This window comes from Spinacia oleracea, chromosome 5 (genome assembly GCF_020520425.1).
Source record: "Spinacia oleracea cultivar Varoflay chromosome 5, BTI_SOV_V1, whole genome shotgun sequence".
Classification (NCBI taxonomy): Eukaryota; Viridiplantae; Streptophyta; class Magnoliopsida; order Caryophyllales; family Amaranthaceae; genus Spinacia; species Spinacia oleracea.
In genome coordinates, this window is record NC_079491.1 from 10500653 (window position 1) to 10520636 (window position 19984).

The 19984-nt window shown below is 38.1% G+C and overlaps 2 protein-coding genes across 2 annotated transcripts; both read left to right on the forward strand.

The window, feature by feature from the left end:
- The first annotated feature begins 13279 nt into the window (after nt 1-13279).
- LOC110798950 (xyloglucan-specific galacturonosyltransferase 1-like) lies at nt 13280-14466 on the forward strand. Its single transcript, XM_022004150.2, has 2 exons — nt 13280-13319; nt 14108-14466. The coding sequence occupies exons 1-2, from the start codon at nt 13280-13282 to the stop codon at nt 14464-14466; spliced, it is 399 nt and encodes a 132-aa protein (XP_021859842.2).
- Nucleotides 14467-14979: 513 nt separating this feature from the next.
- LOC110799373 (uncharacterized) lies at nt 14980-19026 on the forward strand. Its single transcript, XM_022004627.2, has 4 exons — nt 14980-15436; nt 15619-15934; nt 17936-18095; nt 18356-19026. The coding sequence occupies exons 1-4, from the start codon at nt 15245-15247 to the stop codon at nt 18807-18809; spliced, it is 1122 nt and encodes a 373-aa protein (XP_021860319.1). The 5' UTR covers nt 14980-15244; the 3' UTR covers nt 18810-19026.
- Nucleotides 19027-19984: the final 958 nt, after the last annotated feature.

A 19984-nucleotide genomic window follows, 5' to 3' on the forward strand; every position in this document is an offset into this window, starting at 1 on the left:
CGAACATGATAATAGATCGTCTTGTCATTGCCATTTGCGGTCCCACATGGACCACATTGGCCCTTGCGGCTGGTGGGCCAAAATGGTTAGGCCCAATTGCGACTGGGTCACTCGGCACAATCCGGAACAAGTATGGTTGTATCACAGAAACATAGTCACATACTCACATGTTCCATTTTTTTCAACTCCCGCACTTCAACTTAATACGGCATAATCATGTATTCATGTTCTTGATGAGATCTACGCAGGGTTGCTGGGTTGGGTGGTTATAAGGGATTAGGGCCGCAAATGAACCGATACGTTTGCTAACAACTCGCGAACAAGTCCTAACAAAGATTGTTTATTAATTAATGAATAAGTTTGAACAAAAACTCTAGGCTCGATAAGTAAACGAGTCAAGTTCAAACAACATCACGTTCAGCTTGTTAATGTTCACGAGTACTCGTTTATAGCTCATTAATTACTCGTTTTTAAACTCGTTTATAATCCGGTTTATAACTCGATCAAGCTCCTATAATTTAACGGAACAAAATATAAGTTTTTAAAAAATATGACCTGATAAGAAAGGTATAAAACGGTAGCGAATATATCATGTAGTATAATAACACATAGAATATTCCAGTCATACATATATTTTGTGAAGTTTCTCCTTGATTATATGATTTAAATCAATTTGACGATTTTTAAAAGTCGTTTATTAAACTCGAATAAAGCTCGTTTAGCTCGAACTCGAACTCGGGTTCAAGCTCGAGCTAACGAGCGAGGACAAGTTGAGCTTGATACGTCCTAATGCTTAGCGAACAAAGCTCGAACAACAAATTGCAAAGCTTGTTTAAGCTCGAGACAAGCTCGAACTGTGAAAATCCTTATCAAGCTTTGTTCGAACAAGGTAAAGCGCGGATCGGCTCGACTCGTTTGCCGTCCTATAAGGGATAGCACGGGCTAGATTGTTGTGAATGCGATGAAACTAGTAATGGTGGACCGGGAGTCTTGCATTGCCATGGTTTTTATCCTTTTTTTCAACTGGGTTTCGGAAGTGGCAGTGGCGGAGCCACGGTGCCCTCAGTGGGGTCCTTGACCCCACTTGAATTTTTTATTTTTATTTTATAGTTAAAATTTCAATTTTTTTAAAAAAAATAAATAATTTTAGTGAAAGTTTCATCAATTTTTAAATAGTGACCCCACTATCTCAAAATTCTGGATCCGCTACTGGGAAGTGGTACGGACAAGGTTTGCGGGTGAGGAGAATACACCAAAGATTGATAAAGTAATAAGAGTGACCAGGTTTCAATTCAGTTTCCTATTTTTCTATTTAATCGTTGTACGGTTTTCTGACTATTCATATTTTTTCACCATTGCCAGAGGGTTAAGAGCGATTCGAGCGTGTGTCATCAGTGTCATAGGGGTGACAATGGAAGAGTTATTAGGTGCTCCAATTGCAAAAGAAAATGGTTTTGCATTTCTTGCATTACGACTTGGTCTGTCTTACTATTTTTATTGTGCTCCTCGGGTTATGTTGTTATGTGCTTGGGAGGTGGGACTTAAAGACTGTTGGGCACTTTTAACGCTATTATTACCTCGTTATCTATTATTGTTGGGTTTGTTTTGGTGTTTTTTCATGAGAAATTCTACTTTAATTTTGTATTATCCTTTTTAATATGATGAATTTTCTCTTTGCTCAACTGCTGCAAATGGTGAAGGAATTTCTGGGTCGACTGCATAAAGATGAGAGTGTAGTTCAGTTTGTAGGCTTTTTAATCTCATGCGTCTGTTAGCACATTTGTTGGGAATTTCGGTGTTTATTTCAGCTGTTTTTTGGCTGCCCCCTTCTTAAATTTCGCAGATCGAGGTGATTCAAAGGTTATGTTTCAGCACATTTATTTGGTTTTAAAATTTATGGGTAATTGCATTTTCGATGAGGAGTGGTAGACTGGTAGAAATATATTCATATCATATAAGTAATCATCAAATATCAACCTTTTTAATTTTTATTTTTAGTTATATGAATTACTTTTTTGGTTTTAATTTTTAGTTCACTGTATTATATTTTTAGAGGCAAGCTGATGATTTATTAAATGGAAAATCGGATTATCTTTTCTCGGGTTATTAAGCAGACATGTGGATTATTGTTTTCCATTTCTCATAAGTAATTTTATTGTTTTTACTAACGTATTTTAAAAAATAAAAAATCAAAACTAAAATCAATTTTTAGTTTTATAAAAACTAAAAGTCGGAAATGATTGAATAATTGAATCCTACTGATTAAGGAAAAACTTGATTGAATAGGTTGTAATTTTTGATGGTTGTGTTTTTACTGTTCGTGTATTTTGATTATTCTCAATGCTGTTGTTTTCCATTAGTATTCGAGATAGTTTTTTAAAGAGAACTTGTTAGGTTATGATACATATGATATTACATAAATCATGCGGAAACAACCATTAACCCAGGAATACATATTATTTACACATAATCATATAGCATAATTTAGATGCATACTCTTTGTTGCGTGCCCTCCCTAGCTGCGCCCGAACCGAACAAGAACAAGTCTTTAGGACTCCAAGTGTCGTCCCTCCGTAGATAGTCCACAGCACGTCCGGATCCGCCTTAAGATTGACCAACTAGAATCGCCCTTAAGGTACTAGAATTTTCGGCACTTTTGAGCAAGATGTGTGGCTGAATTTTTCTCTCAAAAACTCACTTTGAATACTTTGAAACTCATTATAAATTGTGAACCCAGGCCACATATTTATAGGGTTATGGAAAGGGAATTGGAATCCTATTCAGATACAAATTAATTAAACCTAGAATCCTACAAGAACTCTAATTTAATTAATTTATCAAATAGAATTAGGAATTTAATCATTAACCGAACTCTGCACGTTTTAGGAAACGTGCACGAACACCAACACTTACGCACACACACACGGCAGCCTCGATGGGCCGCCCATGCGTGCGTGCGAGCAGCAGCCCACGCAGCGAGGCCTGCGCGAGCCACAAGCCCACGCAAGCATCCGCGCGCGCTGTGCGCGCTGCCACGGCCTGCTGGGCCTGGCCTTGCGCTGGGCCTGGCGTGGCTGTTTGTGTGGCGCGCTTGGCTTGTTGGGCGATGGCCTGGCTTCGTGCTGGGCCCTCGTCCGGCAGGCCTCGTCCGATGCTTATTCGTACGATACGCTTCCGATTAAATTTCCGATTCCGGAATTCATTTCCGATACGAACAATATTTAACATTTCCGATTCCGGAATTAATTTCCGTTTCGAACAAATATTTAATATTTCCGTTTCCGGAATTATTTTCTGATTCCGGTAATATTTCCGATTCTGACAATATTTCCGTTTCCGGCAATATTTCCGATTCTGGTAATATTTCCATTTCCGATAATATTTTCCGATACGTACCATGTTTCCGTTTCCGGCAACATCTACGACTTGGATAATATTTATATTTCCGATACGATCCATATTTCCGTTTCCGGTAATATCATCGTTTCCGGAGTATTCATTTCTTGCCTGTGACGATCTCAGCTCCCACTGAAACCAAGATCCGTCGATTCCGAATATCATAGATAGAGTATTTAATGCCATTAAATACTTGATCCGTTTACGTACTATTTGTGTGACCCTACGGGTTCAGTCAAGAGTAAGCTGTGGATTAATATCATTAATTCCACTTGAACTGAAGCGGCCTCTAGCTAGGCATTCAGCTCACTTGATCTCACTGAATTATTAACTTGTTAATTAATACTGAACCGCATTTATTAGACTTAACATAGAATGCATACTTGGACCAAGGGCATCATTTCCTTCAGTCTCCCACTTGTCCTTAGGGACAAGTGTGCATTTCCTAATTCCTTTGTCGCTCGATGCTTGCTCTTGAACATAAGGTAAGAGTTGTCATCCTTATTATGTCCAGAGGTGTTCCTCGGTTTCAGAGTTCAACTGATCAAATAAACAGATAATCATAGCCTATGATTCATCCGAGCACGGCCATGCATTTCACAGTTTCTAGCTCTCCGAGTGGCCTTGTACAACTTTTAAGCATCTCATCCCGATTTATGGGAGGACAATCCCAATCTTGCGATCTTGAGATTAGACTTCGTTTGATAGGTGATTACCTGAGCGTTGCCTTTATAGCCTCCTTTTACGGTGCGACGGTTGGTCAACGTCAAAGCAACCAGTTCTCAAACAAGTAATCTCAAATCACTCATGTATTGAGGATTTAGTGTCTAATAATTTAATGAAATTTACTTATGACAGATTTTCATCTCTTACAGTAAAGTTTCATAGGTCTTGTCCGATACTAGTCTTCCCAAAGTAAGTATCTATGCAAATGATTATAACATTGCCATGTCCACATAGTTCAAGAAACAGAACTACTAGTCATCTTGCATTCTAATCGTCTAACGTTTTCTATGCGTCCAATTTTATAGAAAACTCCGACTAGGGACCATTTTCAACCTTTGACATTCAAGTTCACTTGATAGACATTTCTTAGTCACAGGACTGGTCCTGACAGTCTATCTTGAATATATCGTCAAATTGAAGGGACTCATCATTTAATAAACCACAAATTAAATGGAAAAATGAATTCTTTTCATTTATTGTGAATGATTAACCAATAATGTTTTACAAAGATTTAAACTCTAAAACTTTAAAACATTAAACAGAGACATCAAAGCCATTCTCCAATATGCTTGATTCCCATAGCTGCAGTGTGCGAGTTGTGCTTCGCCTGCGGCAGAGGTTTAGTTAATGGATCTGATATGTTGTCATCAGTTCCAATTTTGCTTATCTCGACTTCTTTTCTTTCAACGAACTCTCGTAGAAGGTGAAATCTACGAAGTACATGCTTGACTCTCTGGTGGTGTCTAGGCTCTTTTGCCTGTGCAATAGCTCCGTTATTGTCACAATACAGGGCTATTGGTCCTTTAATGGAGGGGACTACACCAAGTTCACCTATGAACTTCCTTAGCCATATAGCTTCCTTTGCTGCTTCATGTGCAGCAATGTACTCCGCTTCAGTTGTAGAATCCGCAATGGTGCTTTGCTTAGCACTTTTCCAGCTTACTGCTCCTCCGTTGAGGCAGAAGACAAACCCAGACTGTGATCTGAAATCATCTTTGTCGGTTTGGAAACTTGCGTCCGTATAGCCTTTAACAATTAATTCATCATCTCCACCATAGACCAGGAAGTCATCTTTGTGCCTTTTCAGGTACTTCAGAATATTCTTGGCAGCAGTCCAATGCGCCTCTCCTGGGTCTGACTGGTATCTGCTCGTAGCACTGAGTGCGTACGCAACATCCGGGCGTGTACATATCATAGCATACATTATTGAACCAATTAATGATGCATATGGAATCCCATTCATTCGTCTACGCTCATCAAGTGTTTTTGGGCACTGAGTCTTGCTTAGAGTTATTCCATGAGACATGGGTAGGTAGCCTCGCTTGGAGTCCGCCATCTTGAACCTATCAAGCACCTTATTGATATAAGTGCTTTGACTAAGTCCAATCATCCTTTTAGATCTATCTCTGTAAATCTTGATGCCCAATATGTACTGTGCTTCTCCTAGATCCTTCATCGAAAAACATTTCCCAAGCCAAATCTTGACAGAGTTCAACATAGGAATGTCATTTCCGATAAGTAATATGTCGTCGACATATAATACTAGGAAAGCAATTTTGCTCCCACTGACCTTCTTGTATACACAAGATTCGTCTGCGTTCTTGATGAAACCAAAGTCACTGACTGCTTCATCAAAACGTATATTCCAGCTCCTGGATGCCTGCTTCAATCCGTAGATTGACTTCTTTAGCCTGCATACCTTTTTAGCATTCTTTGGATCCTCAAAACCTTCAGGCTGTGTCATAAACACAGTTTCTGTTAAAATGCCGTTTAAGAAAGCAGTTTTGACATCCATCTGCCATATTTCGTAATCGTAATATGCAGCGATTGCTAACATTATCCGAATAGACTTTAGCATTGCAACTGGTGAAAAGGTTTCATCGTAATCCACACCGTGGACTTGCCTGTAACCTTTTGCAACCAATCTAGCTTTGAAAACTTCAAGTTTCCCATCCTTGTCCTTTTTCAGTTTGAAAACCCATTTGCTTCCAATGGCTTGGTAGCCATCTGGCAAATCGACCAAATCCCATACTTGGTTTTCAGACATGGAGTCCAATTCAGATTGCATGGCTTCTTGCCATTGCTTGGAGCTAGGGCTCGTCATAGCTTGTTTGTAAGTCGCAGGTTCATCACTTTCAAGTAATAGAACGTCATAGCTCTCGTTCGTCAAAATACCTAAGTACCTTTCCGGTTGAGATCTATATCTTTGCGATCTACGCGGGGTAACATTTCTAGATTGACCATGATTCTCACCAGATTCTTCTAAAGATCTCTGAGTTTCATCCTGAATGTCATCTTGAGCATTCTCTAGAGTTTGTTGTTCGATTCGAATTTCTTCGAGGTCTACTTTTCTCCCACTTGTCATTTTGGAAATGTGATCCTTCTCCAAAAAGACACCATCTCGAGCAACAAACACCTTGTTCTCAGATGTATTGTAGAAGTAATACCCCTTTGTTTCCTTTGGATAGCCCACAAGGATACATTTGTCAGATTTTGGATGAAGTTTGTCTGAAATTAATCGTTTGACGTATACTTCACATCCCCAAATCTTAAGAAAAGACACATTTGGAGGCTTTCCAAACCATAATTCGTATGGAGTCTTTTCGACAGCTTTAGACGGAGCTCTATTTATAGTGAGTGCAGCTGTATTTAGTGCATGTCCCCAAAATTCTAATGGAAGTTCGGCCTGACCCATCATTGACCTGACCATGTCTAGCAAGGTTCTGTTCCTCCGTTCCGACACACCGTTCCATTGTGGTGTTCCAGGAGGTGTCAACTCTGATAGAATTCCACATTCTTTCAGATGGTCATCAAATTCATAGCTTAGATATTCACCGCCTCTATCAGACCGCAGTGCCTTAATCTTCTTGCCTAATTGATTCTCTACTTCACTCTGAAATTCCTTGAATTTGTCAAAGGATTCAGACTTATGCTTCATTAGGTAGACATAACCATACCTACTGAAGTCATCAGTGAAAGTGATAAAGTAGCTGAAACCACCTCTAGCATTTGTACTCATTGGTCCACATACATCTGTATGGATTAAACCCAATAGTTCATTTGCTCTTTCTCCAACTTTAGAGAAAGGTTGCTTTGTCATTTTGCCAAGTAAACATGATTCGCATTTACCATAATCCTCTAAGTCAAATGGTTCTAGAATTCCTTCCTTTTGAAGTCTTTCTAAGCGTTTCAAGTTTATATGGCCTAATCGACAATGCCACAGATAGGTGAGATCTGAATCATTCTTTTTGGCCTTTTTGGTATTTATGTTATATACTTGTTTGTCGTGATCTAATAAATAAAGTCCATTGACTAATCTAGCAGATCCATAAAACATCTCTTTAAAATAAAACGAACAACTATTGTCTTTTATTAAAAAGGAAAATCCCTTAGCATCTAAGCAAGAAACTGAAATGATGTTTTTAGTGAGACTTGGAACATGGAAACATTCTTCCAGTTCCAAAACTAGCCCGGAGGGCAACGACAAATAGTAAGTTCCTACAGCTAATGCAGCAATCCGTGCTCCATTTCCCACTCGTAGGTCGACTTCACCCTTGCTTAACTTTATACTTCTTCTTAGTCCCTGTGGATTGGAACATAAGTGTGAGCCACAACCTGTATCTAATACCCAAGAAGTTGAATTAGCAAGTATACAGTCTATAACGAAAATACCTGAAGATGGAACGACTGTTCCGTTCTTCTGATCATCTTTTAGCTTTGGACATTCTCTTTTGTAATGGCCTATTCCATCACAATAAAGACAGCTTGATGTGGACTTGTCCTGCTTTGATTTAGCATTGCCCTTGGACTTTCCACCTTTCTTGAATGGTCTCTTTCTAGCCTTGAGTAAATCTTTGGCTTCACAGTCCAGTACTATTTCAGCCTTTCTGACAAGGTGAATAAATTCTGCAACTGTTTCTTCTCTTGGTTCACTTAGGTATAGTTGCTTGAAGCGACCAAACCCACTGTGTAGTGAATTGAGCAAGACAGAGACTGCCATCCTTTCGCTTATTGGTGTTCCTAGTAGACTTAGGCGATCAAAATATGAACACATAAGATCCACATGGAACCTCAGTGGGACGCCTACCCTCTGTTTAGTGCGAAGGAGCTGAACATGTGTTTCTTGGACCTCCATCCTATAACACCTGTTGGGAGAACTAACCTTTAGACCAGACATTGATTCAATCAACTCATGGACATTCAGGTCCCTGTCCTCCGTACTTCCACGACAGATATCCCTCAGATTCTTGATGAGCGTAAAAGGTTCATAGGCTACAAACCTTTTAGCCCAATCATCAGGGATATTGTTCAGCATGAGACTCATAACCTTTTTGAGATCCGCATCCCAGGCGTAAAATCTCTCAGGGGTCATGTCTCTGGCATAGTAGCTTGGCATGGGATGTGACAGTACATACTCAAGTCCATTGAGTTTGACTATTTCAACTAGCTTAGCTTCCCATTCAAGAAAATTTGTCAGGTTCAGCTTGACCATAAGCTCAGAACCCATGATGATGTTTTGATTGTTGTTTGCCATATTAAAACTACAATTGAAAAGAATAAACAAATAAATAACCATTCACAGTTTCTCTTAATAAACTTAAATTCTAGCATACATGCATAATTCAATGTTTATTAAGCATTTTATTCAAGTTATGTGTTCCGGCAGGTGTGAATAAAATGATTCCAAGATCCTAAAATCATTGAAGAACTAAGCACAGTTTGTCGACTTAATCCTAGAACATCTTAGGTAAGCAAAAAGCCTTTTGCTAATAGTCTAGAAACTATTCTTGGTTGATAGGTACGTCTAAGAACTCATTAGGTAAACCTATCGAATTTGCCACGACATAAAAGGACTCCTTACTTATATCGTTGAGTTTCACCAAAACTAACATGTACTCACAATTATTTGTGTACCTTGCCCCTTTAGGACCAATAAGTAACACCTCGCTGAGCGAAAACTATTACTAGATTGATATAAAGGATATCCAAGCAAGTGTATATTTTGGCATGACACCTTTTAACTCAATTTTTAAGTTTGGAACTTAAGGCTCTTACTATGTTGGTTAGATTTTAAGTGAACTAAAATCCTTAATCATGCAACATAATCAAGCTTTTGATCTCATGCATTTTAAGACATATTTAAAAGCAATAAATAACTTAAAACATGCATAAGATATTTGTGATCTAGTATGGCCCGACTTCATCTTGAAGCTTTAACTTCAAAGTCCGTCTTGAAAATCTCCGTGGGAGGCACCATTTTCTTCAAATAGGATAAGCTATAACTAATTACAACTATTTGATGGTTCGCAGACCATATTTGAATTGAAAAATAACTTTGGTACTTTAGACCAATTACATTCAAATTAATGGTACGCAGACCATATTTTCTATCCTATTTGGGCCATACTAGTCACTTCATAACCTGCAAAACAGTACATATACAATATATACCATTCACCCATTCATTATCATGAATGGCCCACATAGCTGGTTAGTAAAACACATTATGCATCACGTAAATATTTGCAGTAATTAATCAAGGGCACCAATAATCTACCAATTATTCAGTCCTTATTAATTCTAATCAAGTTGTTTTAACCTTAAGGATTTGTAGACCTAATCAAGAGTTTATGACTAAAATACGCTCCCACTTAAACCAATAAATTCATATGCTTTACTAATTTTAAACATAAAAATGTATTTCTAGTCTAACCGGAAACATACAAATTTAATTAAAATTTAAAGCTCATATAAATTTATAATTGAATCCAAAAAAAAAAAATTAATTTAATATCAGTCGTTATTTAAATTAATTCATGATTTTAATTTTAGTAAAATAATTAGAATAAATAACATTTATTATAATTACAATATTCAAAATTAAAATCCAAGAAAATAATTTAAATTATTAATTTTAAAATTAATTAAAATTACGTGAACTGAAATTTTCAAATTAAACATTCAAAACGATCTAATCGTAACGCAAACACCCTACGCATTGCACGCCCATGGGCCGCACGCACACAGCCATCGCTGGCCATGTGCGCGCAGCCCATGCGCTCGTTGCATAGCTGCTGCATCTCCATCGCAAGCCATCGCACGCTGTGGTGCTCGCTGCGCGCGCGCCAGCGCTCGACGCACGCGAGCCATCGCTCGCTGTGCGCGCTCGCCAGCGCTCGCTGCGCGCGTTCGCCAGCGCTCGCTGCGCGCGTTCCACCGCTCGCTGTGCGCGCGAGCCATTGCTCGCTGCTGCACGCGAGCAACGTTGGGCGCAGCGCTCGTGGCACGCGAGCTTGCGCTCGCTGCGCGCGAGGCTGCGCGCTCATGCGCGAGGCAGTGCGCGTTGTGGCGCAGCTCGCTTGCTGCCCACACGCGACTGCCTTGGCTCGCCCTTCGCCCATGCCCATTCATCCATTGCTCGTGGCCCACGACACAAGGCAGGGCTGCTGCCTTGTGCTCGTGCACTACGCCCTTGCTCATTGCATTCGTGCCGCACGGGCGACGAGCTCCCTTGCTCGTCGTCGCATGCCCGCATTATACAACACCCCTTAAGGGTAACACGAAGCGTCCATTGCTTTGTGCGTGCAAGTTATATGAACGAATCGCATAAAAAATTTAAAATTTATAAAATTAATGACAAATTAATAAATATTATTAATTTCATAATTTTAGGGCGAAAAAATCGAAAATTTATTATCCAATTGATTTCCGATTGTTATGGATTCAAGTCTAGGTCATAAAAAATTTAAAATTTATCATAAATTTACAATTTTTATGGTGGTTTTTAATCATAGGTTTCTAATTAAATTACAATTAATTATGAAAATCAAATTAATTCTAAATTATTCTAATTTTCAACAAATTAATCATAATTACAAATTAGATTGCATAATTAACAAGACTAGGCATTCAAACTTGTTAAACATATGCAGTAGGTCAATCAAAAATTCAAGATTTATCAACAAGAATCGCAAATATTTAATTTAACATCTTAAATTTACGAAATTTTGCATTCGAAAAACTAAAACCTTCGAAAAGTCATAGTTAGGCTTCGAATTTGAGAATTATGGGTTCGGCAGAAAAATAATTATTTTTGTCAAAATTTTAGAATGCCTTTTACATGCGGAATTGACACAAAAATCACTCGATTTGGATGAGTAACGAAGAAACTGCCGAAAAACTGCGTACGTATAATTAAATAAACGCAATTTGCAATTAATTAACAATTACGAAAATTAATCACCCCTTTTAATTCTTGCAAATTTGTAATATTTAACCATGTTTAGCAATCTAGATTATGAAAATAATAAGGGGCTCGTGATACCACTGTTAGGTTATGATACATATGATATTACATAAATCATGCGGAAACAACCATTAACCCAGGAATACATATTATTTACACATAATCATATAGCATAATTTAGATGCATACTCTTTGTTGCGTGCCCTCCCTAGCTGCGCCCGAACCGAACAAGAACAAGTCTTTAGGACTCCAAGTGTCGTCCCTCCGTAGATAGTCTACAGCACGTCCGGATCCGCCTTAAGATTGACCAACTAGAATCGCCCTTAAGGTACTAGAATTTTCGGCACTTTTGAGCAAGATGTGTGGCTGAATTTTTCTCTCAAAAACTCACTTTGAATACTTTGAAACTCATTATAAATTGTGAACCCAGGCCACATATTTATAGGGTTATGGAAAGGGAATTGGAATCCTATTCAGATACAAATTAATTAAACCTAGAATCCTACAAGAACTCTAATTTAATTAATTTATCAAATAGAATTAGGAATTTAATCATTAACCGAACTCTGCACGTTTTAGGAAACGTGCACGAACACAAACACTTACGCACACACACACGGCAGCCTCGATGGGCCGCCCATGCGTGCGTGCGAGCAGCAGCCCACGCAGCGAGGCCTGCGCGAGCCACAAGCCCACGCAAGCATCCGCGCGCGCTGCGCGCGCTGTGCGCGCTGCCACGGCCTGCTGGGCCTGGCGTGGCTGTTTGTGTGGCGCGCTTGGCTTGCTGGGCGATGGCCTGGCTTCGTGCTGGGCCCTCGTCCGGCAGGCCTCGTCCGATGCTTATTCGTACGATACGCTTCCGATTAAATTTCCGATTCCGGAATTCATTTCCGATACGAACAATATTTAACATTTCCGATTCCGGAATTAATTTCCGTTTCGAACAAATATTTAATATTTCCGTTTCCGGAATTATTTTCTGATTCCGGTAATATTTCCGATTCTGACAATATTTCCGTTTCCGGCAATATTTCCGATTCTGGTAATATTTCCATTTCCGATAATATTTTCCGATACGTACCATGTTTCCGTTTCCGGCAACATCTACGACTTGGATATTTATATTTCCGATACGATCCATATTTCCGTTTCCGGTAATATCATCGTTTCCGGAGTATTCATTTCTTGCCTGTGACGATCTCAGCTCCCACTGAAACCAAGATCCGTCGATTCCGAATATCATAGATAGAGTATTTAATGCCTTTAAATACTTGATCCGTTTACGTACTATTTGTGTGACCCTACGGGTTCAGTCAAGAGTAAGCTGTGGATTAATATCATTAATTCCACTTGAACTGAAGCGGCCTCTAGCTAGGCATTCAGCTCACTTGATCTCACTGAATTATTAACTTGTTAATTAATACTGAACCGCATTTATTAGACTTAACATAGAATGCATACTTGGACCAAGGGCATCATTTCCTTCAGAACTGTTCCACCTCCTATCACCTTAGTGTAGACTCTAGCTAATGCTTAACTGTTGTTGCTTTGTAATTTTTCCTGGGTCATTGAATACTATTTTCTATAACTATATATAGCTTCAATTAAATGGATGGCTCATGAATTACACTATGATTGGATATCTGTTGAATATAGATACAAAGGGTAGGGAGGGAAGAAGAGAGCTTCCATTTGTAATTTACTCTGGTATTCTAATTGCTTTGTAGTTGATGTTTTTTTTATTCGTTTCGTTCTCGATCATCTTCTCTATTTTTCCTTCTTCCTCATCTTCTTTTGTTAATTTGGTTCTAACGTTCTATTTTAGGTTTTAATTGACCGAATAAATTGATTTTGGATTGAAATTAATTATCAAGAGGGAAATTCAATCTCTATTTAATTTATTAAACTTAAATGGTTTGGGAATTGAACCTAAATGATTTTGGGTTTTCAGGTATGTACGCCGGTTGCCGGCTACTCTTGCTTTCCCCATTGTCTATTTCGATCAATAACTTGAAATTTCAGGCATGCTCTACTCTTGCTTTCCTCGTTGTCATTTTCTGAATAAATCTCTACCGTATTAGAAAAAAATAAGTTATGTTCTCACTAGATTGTTTAGCCGGAGTCCGGAGACACCACTATCAGTGTTTGAGCAACCATTAATCCCCATGTAAGTCCCCTTATCTTTTACTGTTTTCTTCATGATGTTTTCTTTTAATTGGAATTTGAATTTAATTAGTTCAGCTGAGGAAATTTCAAGTTATTGATCGAAAATATAATCACTTTTTGAGTGCTTCTGATTATCCTTTGCTTACCCAGGATGGTATGTGATTGTTTTTGGTAATTATCCATTTGTGGAAATACTTGCTAACTTGATGATAATATCTCTTGGGGGAGCCCCTTATTGGAGCTTGAGCAACTTCAGAACCCGATGAAGCTTGTAATTGAACGGCAACCATGGTCAATTAACGAGGTAGGACTCCCATACCCGACCTACTTCCATCCCATCTCAGATGAGGAGACCAAGCATGGCAGTCTAACATAAGGAAGATGAATCGGAAGTACTTCATCAGCTTTGCTGGGACCCCACACAAGTGCTGGGAGAACATAAGATCGATTCTCATTGAGCAATGCACTTCTGCTCCTAATAAAGTCTGCAACTTCTTAAACTCTACAGGAGAATCATGTGTTGAATCAACATCTGTTGATAAACTTTTCATGGCATTAGAGTTTTGCCTTCAGCCTCCAGGGGAAAGTCCAACGAGAAAGTCCATGTTTATTCTCTTATTGTTGGCTGCATCTCTGTTGTGTTTGATCCATTCACGGCACATTACCAATATCCATGTCATTTCCCTGAGGATTACATGAAGTATTCCGTGTTTATAGACCAAGACGAGGTCAAGCTGTCAGGGGTGAATGTGATAGAGAGGCTTATGAAGATCCCTCGAAAAGAAAGGCAAGAAATGAGGAAGTATGTTATTGATGAGTTGATGCCTATGTTGGTTTATGCAATTGCTAACGCCAAGTTGGAGAAATTTGAAGATGCATTCACTCTAGCTGTGAATAATATGCTTGAAAGGTTGATTAGCAGATTTCCATGAATGGGAATTAAAGGATTGTTTTTCTTCTTTTTAGAAATTAAGCTAGAAATTATTATGTTTTTCCCCTTTTGCATAGAGAAATTGTTGTTAATAGAAAGCCATACAGTATCTACAATAACACAATTTGCAAAGCATGACATTCTCTGTTGCTTCAGTTTTTGAGATGTCAAGAGTTTCTGAACTTTTTGAACAATTTTTCTTGCATAGTATTTATTATGGTTAGTTGCACTAACTCAATTTTTAATTTTATATATTTCCCGCACGCATAGCGTAACAAAATATCCAACAACAAAGTCTTTTTAATGGTCATTTCACATATTATATAGCTAACAACTAATTCATCAAACAATTTTACACAAACAACTAATTCAACCACCTAGTCAAACTAATTAATACAAAAAGTTAACAGCTAACCGTTAGTCAAACCAACTAACATCTAACAACAAACGGTTTCTAACCAAATAAGGCCTTAATTTGCAATAATATCCAATAGAATCTAACTTTTCATAAATCGAATAGAATCAAGCCATACAAAATTTGCAATTGAAATTTTGACACACCGATTACCCGAAATATAATTCTTTTCAAAAGAAATTGTGGGTGCGAAAAATTGAAGGCAAAGAGAACGGTCAGAACTCAGAACCATCCACGAGAAGAAAACTCCATTCTTTTCTATGGTCAACTGAAAACTGAAGCTTCTTTCGTTTGCATATCTTTCAACTAAATCGTAAACCCTAACCCACATTTCTTTTCATTTTACTCAGAAAATCATTCAGTTATGGCATTTATAGCAACAATTCGATTATCCCCTGTAAAATTCCCAACTCAATTTCAACTACTTTCACTCGAATCGCCTCAACCCACTCTATCCACAAAATCCATAAAATTTAAGCAGCTCAGAGTCAATGCTTCAGCCTCGATTGGTTCTTCCAATGTCCCTGTTGCTGATAAACTCTCCACTCTAAAAAAGGTGATTCTTTTTTTTGGGAATTTGTTTGTTTTTTCATTATTCTTTGTAAAATTATGCTAAATTTGTTTGGGAATATTTCTGTCATGCTCATTTTAATCATTAGTTCTGTCAATTTTTTTTTTTTTTATCTTTGTGTATATTCTAGGGTTTTCTCATTAGTTTTATGCTGTATTAATTTTCAGAATGATTATTGGCAATGGAAGTTCAGTGACAAATCAATCAAAATTTATTATGAGGAACATGAAAAAGAGGGTTCTGAGCCTAGTAAAAATATGCTAATGATACCCACAATTTCTGATGTTAGCACAATGGAAGAATGGAATTTGGTGGTTTCGGAAATTTTGCAACAGGATGGTAGTGAAAATTTGAGGGCTACACTTGTTGATTGGCCTGGTCTAGGCAACTCAGACCGGCCCAAGTTGGATTATACTGCAGATGTCATGGAGAAGTTCCTATCAGACCTGATTAATTCTCCTGGGAGTCCTGTGTGTAGATCAGGTGTGCTCAATTGGCTATATTTTTGCTGTGATGATTGCAGTCTTGTAGATATTGATCGATGTTGAACTAATGATGTGTATGATTTCATTTACTCCTGGTCAAAAAAGAATATGTGTGTGGTTCTTTGCAAGTGTGATGAGATTTCCTGCATAATTTTGTTTTGTGTGTGTGAATAACTGAATACTCAATACTTATTTGTTATGTTATATGCATTGAGCTAAAGGCTGGTTGATGGAATTAGATGCTTAAGATTTCCAGATCATTGGGCTGTACTAGCTACCTCTTAGAAAATAGTGTGCTTGTAGCCTAATTTGAAGTATCTGAGTGTCTTCCACTCTTCCCCTTTTCGGAGTGTTTAGAAACGCAAGTACTTAGGTGGGTGAAAACTGATGATTTTTATAATCATTCAGTTTTGCTGAAGTTTATTTTGTTACTGTTTTATGCCTTGACTTCAGGATGATGATGCCTTTTTATTTCAGCAGTTACTTCCTGAATTTTGTCTGCTGTTAATAGTAACATGATTGAAATTGAGCAAATTATTAGTTTTCTGGCTTCAGGAGTACTTTATGCTAACGATTGAAATATTCCTGTTTCATAGTTGTAACATACTCAGCGGTTGTTTGGCTTACACAGAGAAAGGGACATGAATTTAGGCAACTTAGGGCAAAGGAATTACAAAGGGGGTTTCAATGTGATGTTGGTTCAAATATGAAATCCTACTTTATTCCTTTTTCAGGTTGTAAGATGATTAGTATCTGCAATAAGAGAATGAAGTCATTTGACCCATACCCATACGGCCATACCCTTTACCTCTGTCCCTCTCTTCTTTTACCACCCTAACTCCTCCATTTCAACTGCTAGCTTCCCCCTCCCCCTCTACACCTTCCTGTTTTTTCCGTGTCCTTACCTCCATGGTGACCATGTAATTGCAGTAGCAACATCACCTTCTCTTTGCATTAGCAACATCACCTTCTCTTATGGGAAGGAGTCCCCGATCCATGAAATTAAACTAAAGAGTCTACAGTATGCCGTGTTAAACTAATAGTTTGTTGGTTGCCTTCGAGAGGAAGCACCGAAGCATGTTTCGCTTGGTCAAGGTTTCTTGAGATTTGAGTGAACAGTAAACCCCAAAAGATAACCACACCCTTAACCTTGCTGTGCGCCTGTGCCATGGAAGCAAACATTCTTGGCTCGCAAGCATTATTCTTTATCTTGCGCTGCCATTAATCGAATCACACCATTTGAAATTGTTGCACTTCCCTTAGGCTTTGAGGATAACTGTAGTTTTGTTGATCACATGGAGTCTCAGGGTGGGGGAAATAATATTTACCTAGCTATGTCACTGAAAAGCTACTCTTTGCCGCCTACTTTACACTCTCTGTCATACTCCTGGGTTTGCGTTCCTTTGAACACAATCCCTGAGAAGCCATACAAACCACAAGGTAGCAACAAATTAAACGTCGTGCAAACTTTTAGACCCGTCTTCTTACCATAATTATGACAGAACTTTTATATTAAGAGAGCACCGTTACTGAGGCATAAATTTGAATATTATATTCAAGGACATGTTGGTTATGAACTTATGAAAATTGTCCTTTGTCCTTCCTGTTTATGAATGGGTTCTTCCCGTTATTCCCGTTAATCTGTTATCCTCTATTCTGTTGGCCTTGTTAATCCTCATGCTACATGGGCTTGAGTTAGTGTGGCGGCCTACTGTGGTCTAACCTGTAATTTCGGGGCTTCATTTTGATTTTTATTTGTTGTCAACTCAGCATCCCATTTATCTTGTTTCGTATAAGCTGCTAGTGCTTATAGTCTCTGACGTGTAATTAGTTGGTTTCATGTGAAATTCTTGTCTTTATGGATTTCCCCTGCATTTTTCTTGAAATGGTTGCTGCTGATGTCTTGTACTCAAAGCTTATCTCTGAACTTCTGGTGTTTATGCTTTGAAGCTCTTACATGACAACTTATCTTGCTTATACTTCTCTGGTACAAAGACAGGCAACGATTTGGTGGTTGTTGGTGGTGGACATGCTGCCACTATGGCAGTCCTAGCAGCTAAGAAGGGTTTAATGAAACCAGCAGCCATCATAGCTGTAGCTCCAACCTGGGCTGGTCCTCTTCCAATAGTCTTCGGACGTGATTCCAACATGGAGTCCAGGTAATAAAATATTGATTAATTCTCTCCGAGGAATTTTACAGAGTTCAAAGTGTTGTCAAATGGGCATCGACACAGACGTTTAATATCATACTAAGTACTCTTATATGCAGTTGACGTATACTTGGTATTTTTTTAATAGTATTGTTTAGTGTGACATGAAACTCCCTCTTGGTCTTTCATGCATTTTACCATCTTTTCTCTCTTCCAGTCTGAACTTGCTAATATATTTAGGTGTGATATTTGTTTTTGAACTTTGCAAGGTATGGGCTTCTACGGGGAACTTTGAGGGCCCCAGCTTTGGGTTGGATGATGTACAATGTTCTTGTCAGCAACGAAAATGCGATTCAATCCCAGTACAAGTCGCATGTTTATGCAGATCCTGCAAATGTTACCCCAGAAATTGTGCAGAGCAGATATGCATTGACAAAGAAGGAAGGAGCTCGATATGTACCTGCTGCTTTCTTGACAGGTCTCTTAGATCCTGTCAAATCTCGAGAGGAGTTTCTTGATATATTTGCATCAATGGAGGGAAACATTCCTGTTCTAGTAGTTTCAGCTTCCGGTGCTCCAAAAAGGTCAAAGGCTGAGATGGAAGCTCTTCGAGGTGCTAAAGGGGTGTCCAAGTTTGTTGAAGTACCGGGCGCTCTTTTGCCTCAAGAAGAGTACCCCAAGGCTGTTGCTGAGGAAATTCAGAGATTCTTGCTAGAGATTTAAGCAGGGTTTAGAAGAGGTCTTTGTTACCTTTTCATCCCTTTCGGGTTTTTCCTACCCTAAATATTATGTCATTGTTTCATGTATAAGTGTATAACAATTTAAGAGTATGTATTCTTATAGAAAAAACAATGTAAAGAGTATACAAAAAATCTGTTCAGAAGTGGAAATTTGTTATGCAGGAAAGTTTGTTTGTGTAATAATTCTTCGTCTGGAATAATCGTGGCATATTTTGAATTCGTTTAAGTCGGTTCATCAATAAGGTGGTGTATCTCCATCTCGAGCTTCAGCTACGCGGTGAAGGAGGAAATGGAAAGCGAGAGGATTGCTCCGGTTAAGCAGTTGCTGTTGTTTTCTAAAATTACTTAAGGGGAGAGGAACAGGAAAGTACACGAAAGGAGTAGAAAGAGACGCAGAGAGCAGCTCCTTGGCTTACTACTCCGTACTTACTAGTGATGATTAGCAGCTAAGTGACAGAATTTGATGAGTTGCTTGTACTACCTCCGTTTCTGAAAGTTCTTTACGCTTTGGAAAATGTGTCAAAAGTATAAAAACTTTGACCGTAAATTCTCACTATTATATACATCAAAACATTACATGTAAGATCTTGTTAGATTGGTCTCGATATGTATTTTCAGAATATCAAAATTTTATAATTTTTTCACATACGAAATTTGGTACTCCCTCCGTCTCTTTTTGTTCTTTTTTTTTTTTTTTGACAAAGGCTAACTAAACAATCTTTTTGTTCTTTACGTTTGATGTTATTCACGCGATTTTACGATCATTTAATGTGCATTGAGATTACTCTACTTTTTTTTTATTTAAGCAATAAAAATTACGTTTATTTATAATGTTTTCACTTTTATCAAAAATCTGACATTGGGAAAATGAGAAATATTTAATGTCCAATGGATTTAATTGGTTAAAATAATATTTGGGCACAAATTCTGATAAAATATTAATGTATTATGTGATAATATAAAAAGAAATGTAAAAAACAAAATGAGACACCCGAAATAGAATACGTAAAAAACAAAAAGAGACGGAGGGAGTATATTAGTAGTTAAATATTGCATTGGAGTTCGTGCAAATAGTAACTGTAAAGATTTTTTTGAAACGGAGGTAGTATAGTTTACACGACAGGTCACAAGTTATTATTAGAAAAAAAAAATAGGATT

What these genes read in the sequence shown, in the direction of transcription:
- LOC110799373 (XM_022004627.2), top strand. Translation starts at nt 15,245, where the DNA reads ATGGCATTTATAGCAACAATTCGATTATCCCCTGTAAAATTCCCAACT. An exon ending in GAGTCCTGTGTGTAGATCAG is followed by an intron (nt 15,935 to 17,935) that starts GTGTGCTCAATT and finishes GTACAAAGACAG; the next exon opens with GCAACGATTTGGTGGTTGTT. An exon ending in GATTCCAACATGGAGTCCAG is followed by an intron (nt 18,096 to 18,355) that starts GTAATAAAATAT and finishes GAACTTTGCAAG; the next exon opens with GTATGGGCTTCTACGGGGAA.
- LOC110798950 (XM_022004150.2), top strand. Translation starts at nt 13,280, where the DNA reads ATGGTTTGGGAATTGAACCTAAATGATTTTGGGTTTTCAG. An exon ending in AAATGATTTTGGGTTTTCAG is followed by an intron (nt 13,320 to 14,107) that starts GTATGTACGCCG and finishes TTTTGCCTTCAG; the next exon opens with CCTCCAGGGGAAAGTCCAAC.